Genomic DNA, 7262 nt, shown 5'->3' with positions numbered 1-7262 from the left:
TCCTAAACAGGACAGTTGAACTGAGTACAGATTATCTTCCAAGGGCTTAAATTTGGCCTCCTGTGCTATATTCCATGCTGACCGCATGTTTCTGTAGAACCACGTCTGACTGTATGATTTGGAGGTGTTTACCCTAGCCAGAGCAATCCATCTGGGTCCCTGTGGAGGCGCATCTTTCTCATCAAAGATCACATCATCAAGATCTTCTTCCTTCAGCCCAAGTTCTGCCATCATCCGCTCGACATCGCTTGCGCCCGAGGAGCCCGAGGCCCCTTCAGCCGCCATCAGAAGAACCTTACCCGATGCAAAAGTGACCGGGTATATTGGGGAGACCCTAGAACCACCGTTCCCTGCCTAACCTCGCGCGAGAAGAGTGCGACGGAGGAAGACAGAGAGAGATCGCTGATAGGGAAGGAAAAGCGATCTACTCGACGGCATCATAGTCGCCGCTGCGAGAAACAAAAACCCTAACTCGAGGGAACTGCACTTTTCCTTTATCTAGAAAAAACTGGGCTTTTTTGGCCCAACTAGAGGCTCGAGGGTTTTTATAGTGGTTAGCCTGGAGTTAATTGCACAGAAGTACCACAATTCAGGCATCACATGCAGATTGGTACCACGATTGCTAATTTTTGCGTGTCAGTACCAACATTGGTCCAAATTTTTGCAAATTGGACTAAAACGCGTATTTATACGTATTGACGCCCGATCCGACAGGTCGGGCCCACCCGTCAGGTGCCACGCTGGCCAATCGGCGCGTGCCCGCGTGCTGACTAGGACGAGCCGGTGCGCTGCTGTCCTAACCGGTCTGGTCGCACCAGCTCCAGCCCGGCCGCACCATTCCCCTCCCCCTCCTCCTCCTCGCTCGAACCCTAGTCCATGGCGTCGGCGATTCCGCCAGTCGGCGGTGAGGGCGTCCACGGCGGCGGCGAGGGCGTCCACGGCGGCGGCGAGATGCCGTTCTGGCCTCCTAGCGGAACGGTTGGCGTCGACGGGGATGGCGGCGACGAGTCCAGCTCCGCGTACTCGACCGACGACGAGGAGTCGATGTTACTCACCATGGAGCAGCGGTTGCGGTTGGCGCATCAGTGGGTGGCGAACCCTAGCAGCAGCCATGAGTTGACGCATGGACTTGGCGGCGTGCTGTAAGTACCCTTGTCCTACTCCTCTGATTCATCCAATTGGGCATTTTTAGGGTTTGTTCATCTTCTGCTTTATCTAGTTGGGGATTAGGTTTTATCCAATTGAAGTGACTAGACTAACCTAGTAAGATAGTGTATTGCACTCTCAATTTAGTTCAATTACTGTGGCTCTCCAAATTGTTCTGTACTGTTTGGTACTGTAATTTAAGCTGTTTTGTACTTTACTATTGCTCTCCAAAATTTGCTTTTGTGCTAAATTAGTAAATAATAGACTTACAGGTTACTTTAAATTGTAATGTACTGTACTGTTGCTCTCCAAATTAAGAGTAATTATAATGAATAAATGAAATTTAATTTTTTCTATAGTTTGGATGAAGACATTTGGCAAGTAAGGATCCATTTTGATGCAAGAGAACCATTGGAGATGAAGCTGTGTGGTTCAGATATTACTTATCTGAATTTGGTTGCAGTGATGGAAACCCAAGGATTTAATGCATATGATTGTTTGTTTCACATTGAAAATCCATCTTTAGGAGAGAAAGGGCTGGATTTGGTAGACAGTCATGCAGAATTACAGATGATAAAGAGGAAGATCCAGGACAAATTGGTGCTTAATTTGCTAGTCAGGGCTTGTCCACCCCCTGATACTGATTTTGAGAGGCAGCATTTTGAAAAGTCAGACTTGTCCACTGTTGTGTACCAAGAGCCTGTTGTTTATGATCTGAGTGAGCCTCCTATCTTAGCTGTTGATCAGGAAGGAGTAGTCTTTGAGAGTCAATGTAGCACACATCACCCTGTTGCTCCTGCTGGTGTTTGCACACAAGAAAGCAGAAATGCAACTAACAAGTTGAAAGCAGTTTTGGAAGAAGAAGAAGAGGGATACCAAGGATTTGAGGCTTATGAGGACAGTGATTCCTCTGATGAGGATGGTCAAATTGGAAGTGACCCTAATTACATGGTTGATGAAGAAGATGTAGAGGTGGAAGAGGGAAAGAGGCAGAGAGAGCTAGAAGTACAAGAGGAAGAATCAGATGATGATCAATCAGAAGAGGAAGAAATGCTGCATTATGAGGGTGACACTGAAGTTGAGGACCCATTTGAGGTAGAGGAAGATAGGACTTTTGAACAAGAAGAAGAAACTATAGTTGAACCTGTAAAGAAGAAGCAGAAGCTGCCAGTTAGAAGAGGCCCAACCACTAGGTCACATTGTAGTGAGCTACCAGAGGTTGAACCTGATTTCAGACCATCATCAGATGAAGAAGAGGAGGGGTTGTTGAGGGAGAGTGATGATGATGGTTTTCAGCCACTCTCTTTTGTCCTACAAAAGAAAAGGAAGAGTAGGGCAAAGAAAAGGCCTCCTAGGAAGTGGTACAATGAGAAAATGGAGCAACCACATGAGCAACTATGTATGAAGTTGTGTTTTAGGGATCAGCATCAATTCAGAGAAGCTTTGTTGAATTTGCACGTCACCCAGGCCAGGAATTTCAGGTATCACAGGAATTCAGATCAGAGGATAATTGTTGAGTGTACAGATAAAAAATGCCAGTTCTCAATGGTGGCAGCAGTTATAAAAGGGGAGAAAACATTTGTAATTAAGAAGATGAGACTAGAGCACACTTGCCCTAGTACCACTGAGACCACCAGGGTTAGTGCTAAGTGGCTAGCACAGAAATATGAGCATCTCTTTAGATCTGATATAACTACTGGTATTCAGACTATAATTGATGCATGCAATGAAAAATATGGTGTAGATGTGCCCAAGTGCATGGCATATAGGGCAAAGAACATAGCTATTGATGCTGTGTTAGGAGATCACAGGAAGCAATATCCTAGGCTTAAAGACTATGCTCAGACTGTCATGGACACAAACCCTGGGAGTAGAGTAATAGTCACTACTGTTACTCCAGTACCTAATGCAAAAATACCCCACCCAGGCCCAAGATTCCATGCCATGTTTTTTTGCCTTAATGGAGCAAGGGAGGGGTTTCTCAATGGGTGTAGGCCTTTCATTGGTTAGTTCTTGAACCTTGTGTGAACCATTTACATATCTGCAGCTTATCTGCAGCATCACCATTTGTGTTGTTGTGCACATTACCCTCCAGCGGCAGCCCAGCCAACCTCTTCCTCGTGAGATCATCCATATTAGCATCTTTGCCTTTGCCGTCCACTACCATGTCATCCTCTCTCCTTCCCGTCTCCTGATGAGCTGGGAAGTTGTTCATGTCGGCCTCGCGTCGATTGCCTGAAGGCCCCCCTGTCCGGCCTCCCCTACGGCCACCTCTCCGACCTCGGCCCTCTCCAGGACCTTGGCTTGCGCGCATGGCCCAGCTAGCTCATAAATCCTTGAAGACTAGAGCCGAAGGGGGATGAATCCCAGTACCGTGTTCCTTATAAAGATGACCCAACATGCCACACATGGCGCACCAATCAGGCAGCTTCTCATACTTTACCCTATAGATCTGTCTTCTCCCCCCCCCTCTGATCATAGACACAGCGTTCTGCAGGGGTTTAAACACATTCAGCCGGATCCACACCCTATGGAAGTTCCCCACAAAATCATGAGACGGTTGTTCTGTGAATAGCACTTCCCCCACCTTTGCGGCTAGTGGAGTAACCAGGTGAGCAAACAGATCTGGAACATGATCCATATGTCAATCGTCTCCAGCTTGATGGATGAAGGTTTTGAGACCCCATCATAAGGCGCAAGAAGCACTGCATCCCCTCGGAAATTCCAAGGTCCTAAACAGGACAGTTGAACTGAGTACAGATTATCTTCCAAGGGCTTAAATTTGGCCTCCTGTGCTATATTCCATGCTGACCGCATGTTTCTGTAGAACCACGTCTGACTGTATGATTTGGAGGTGTTTACCCTAGCCAGAGCAATCCATCTGGGTCCCTGTGGAGGCGCATCTTTCTCATCAAAGATCACATCATCAAGATCTTCTTCCTTCAGCCCAAGTTCTGCCATCATCCGCTCGACATCGCTTGCGCCCGAGGAGCCCGAGGCCCCTTCAGCCGCCATCAGAAGAACCTTACCCGATGCAAAAGTGACCGGGTATATTGGGGAGACCCTAGAACCACCGTTCCCTGCCTAACCTCGCGCGAGAAGAGTGCGACGGAGGAAGACAGAGAGAGATCGCTGATAGGGAAGGAAAAGCGATCTACTCGACGGCATCGTAGTCGCTGCCGCGAGAAACAAAAACCCTAACTCGAGGGAACTGCACTTTTCCTTTATCTAGAAAAAACTGGGCTTTTTTGGCCCAACTAGAGGCTCGGGGTTTTTTGTAGTGGTTAGCGTGGAGTTAATTGCACAGAAGTACCACAATTCAGGCATCACATGCAGATTGGTACCACGATTGCTAATTTTTGCGTGTCAGTACCAACATTGGTCCAAATTTTTGCAAATTGGACTAAAACGCGTATTTATACGTATTGACGCCCGATCCGACAGGTCGGGCCCACCCGTCAGGTGCCACGCTGGCCAATCGGCGCGTGCCCGCGTGCTGACTTGGACGAGCCGGTGCGCTGCTGTCCTAACCGGTCCGGTCGCACCAGCTCCAGCCCGGCCGCACCATTCCCCTCCCCCTCCTCCTCCTCGCTCGAACCCTAGTCCATGGCGTCGGCGATTCCGCCAGTCGGCGGTGAGGGCGTCCACGGCGGCGGCGAGGGCGTCCACGGCGGCGGCGAGATGCCGTTCTGGCCTCCTAGCGGAACGGTTGGCGTCGACGGGGATGGCGGCGACGAGTCCAGCTCCGCGTACTCGACCGACGACGAGGAGTCGATGTTACTCACCATGGAGCAGCGGTTGCGGTTGGCGCATCAGTGGGTGGCGAACCCTAGCAGCAGCCATGAGTTGACGCATGGACTTGGCGGCGTGCTGTAAGTACCCTTGTCCTACTCCTCTGATTCATCCAATTGAGCATTTTTAGGGTTTGTTCATCTTTTGCTTTATCTAGTTGGGGATTAGGTTTTATCCAATTGAAGTGACTAGACTAACCTAGTAAGATAGTGTATTGCACTCTCAATTTAGTTCAATTACTGTGGCTCTCCAAATTGTTCTGTACTGTTTGGTACTGTAATTTAAGCTGTTTTGTACTTTACTATTGCTCTCCAAAATTTGCTTTTGTGCTAAATTAGTAAATAATAGACTTACAGGTTACTTTAAATTGTAATGTACTGTACTGTTGCTCTCCAAATTAAGAGTAATTATAATGAATAAATGAAATTTAATTTTTTCTGTAGTTTGGATGAAGACATTTGGCAATTAAGGATCCATTTTGATGCAAGAGAACCATTGGAGATGAAGCTGTGTGGTTCAGATATTACTTATCTAAATTTGGTTGCAGTGATGGAAACCCAAGGATTTAATGCATATGATTGTTTGTTTCACATTGAAAATCCATCTTTAGGAGAGAAAGGGCTGGATTTGGTAGACAGTCATGCAGAATTACAGATGATAAAGAGGAAGATCCAGGACAAATTGGTGCTTAATTTGCTAGTCAGGGCTTGTCCACCCCCTGATACTGATTTTGAGAGGCAGCATTTTGAAAAGCCAGGCTTGTCCACCGTGGTGTACCAAGAGCCTGTTGTTTATGATCTGAGTGAGCCTCCTATCTTAGCTGTTGATCAGGAAGGAGTAGTCTTTGAGAGTCAATGTAGCACACATCACCCTGTTGCTCCTGCTGGTGTTTGCACACAAGAAAGCAGAAATGCAACTAACAAGTTGAAAGCAGTTTTGGAAGAAGAAGAAGAGGGATACCAAGGATTTGAGGCTTATGAGGACAGTGATTCCTCTGATGAGGATGGTCAAATTGGAAGTGACCCTAATTACATGGTTGATGAAGAAGATGTAGAGGCGGAAGAGGGAAAGAGGCAGAGAGAGCTAGAAGTACAAGAGGAAGAATCAGATGATGATCAATCAGAAGAGGAAGAAATGCTGCATTATGAGGGTGACACTGAAGTTGAGGACCCATTTGAGGTAGAGGAAGATAGGACTTTTGAACAAGAAGAAGAAACTATAGTTGAACCTGTAAAGAAGAAGCAGAAGCTGCCAGTTAGAAGAGGCCCAACCACTAGGTCACATTGTAGTGAGCTACCAGAGGTTGAACCTGATTTCAGACCATCATCAGATGAAGAAGAGGAGGGGTTGTTGAGGGAGAGTGATGATGATGGTTTTCAGCCACTCTCTTTTGTCCTACAAAAGAAAAGGAAGAGTAGGGCAAAGAAAAGGCCTCCTAGGAAGTGGTACAATGAGAAAATGGAGCAACCACATGAGCAACTATGTATGAAGTTGTGTTTTAGGGATCAGCATCAATTCAGAGAAGCTTTGTTGAATTTGCACGTCACCCAGGCCAGGAATTTCAGGTATCACAGGAATTCAGATCAGAGGATAATTGTTGAGTGTACAGATAAAAAATGCCAGTTCTCAATGGTGGCAGCAGTTATAAAAGGGGAGAAAACATTTGTAATTAAGAAGATGAGACTAGAGCACACTTGCCCTAGTACCACTGAGACCACCAGGGTTAGTGCTAAGTGGCTAGCACAGAAATATGATCATCTCTTTAGATCTGATATAACTACTGGTATTCAGACTATAATTGATGCATGCAATGAAAAATATGGTGTAGATGTGCCCAAGTGCATGGCATATAGGGCAAAGAACATAGCTATTGATGCTGTGTTAGGAGATCACAGGAAGCAATATCCTAGGCTTAAAGACTATGCTCAGACTGTCATGGACACAAACCCTGGGAGTAGAGTAATAGTCACTACTGTTACTCCAGTACCTAATGCAAAAATACCCCACCCAGGCCCAAGATTCCATGCCATGTTTTTTTGCCTTAATGGAGCAAGGGAGGGGTTTCTCAATGGGTGTAGGCCTTTCATTGGTTAGTTCTTGAACCTTGTGTGAACCATTTACATATCTGCAGCTTATCTGCAGCATCACCCTTTGTGTTGTTGTGCACATTACCCTCCAGCGGCAGCCCAGCCAACCTCTTCCTCGTGAGATCATCCATATTAGCATCTTTGCCTTTGCCGTCCACTACCATGTCATCCTCTCTCCTTCCCGTCTCCTGATGAGCTGGGAAGTTGTTCATGTCGGCCTCGCGTCGATTGCCTGAA

At 46.9% G+C, this 7262-nt stretch overlaps 3 protein-coding genes across 4 annotated transcripts in view; all 3 read left to right on the top strand.

Moving 5' to 3' along the window:
* Positions 1-7256, top strand: part of LOC123085705 (uncharacterized) — a 16784-nt gene extending 9528 nt beyond the window's left edge. Inside the window, exons 1-2 of one of the 2 annotated variants that reach the window (XM_044507389.1) lie at positions 4738-5018; positions 5382-7256. In XM_044507389.1, the coding sequence (XP_044363324.1) occupies positions 4753-5018; positions 5382-7032 (1917 nt within the window). In that variant the 5' untranslated portion in view covers positions 4738-4752 and the 3' untranslated portion in view covers positions 7033-7256. Of the gene's footprint in view, positions 1-4737; positions 5019-5381 lie in introns of those variants that run through there. The other variant, XM_044507391.1, reaches the window with a different exon arrangement.
* LOC123085704 (uncharacterized) lies at positions 31-3170 on the top strand. The gene is made up of 2 exons (XM_044507388.1): positions 31-1142; positions 1506-3170. The coding sequence occupies exons 1-2, from the start codon at positions 877-879 to the stop codon at positions 3154-3156; spliced, it is 1917 nt and encodes a 638-aa protein (XP_044363323.1). The 5' UTR covers positions 31-876; the 3' UTR covers positions 3157-3170.
* LOC123085707 (uncharacterized) overlaps positions 3605-7262 on the top strand; it is an 8969-nt gene continuing 5311 nt past the window's right edge. The window contains exon 1 of the mRNA XM_044507393.1: positions 3605-3875. The gene's annotated coding sequence lies outside the window, so the exon portion shown is untranslated. The remainder of the gene's footprint in view (positions 3876-7262) is intronic.

This window comes from Triticum aestivum, chromosome 4A (genome assembly GCF_018294505.1).
Source record: "Triticum aestivum cultivar Chinese Spring chromosome 4A, IWGSC CS RefSeq v2.1, whole genome shotgun sequence".
In the NCBI taxonomy this organism is placed as follows: Eukaryota; Viridiplantae; Streptophyta; class Magnoliopsida; order Poales; family Poaceae; genus Triticum; species Triticum aestivum.
The sequence above is the reverse complement of the archived record's forward strand: the minus strand, read 5'-3'. Positions and strand labels throughout refer to the sequence as shown.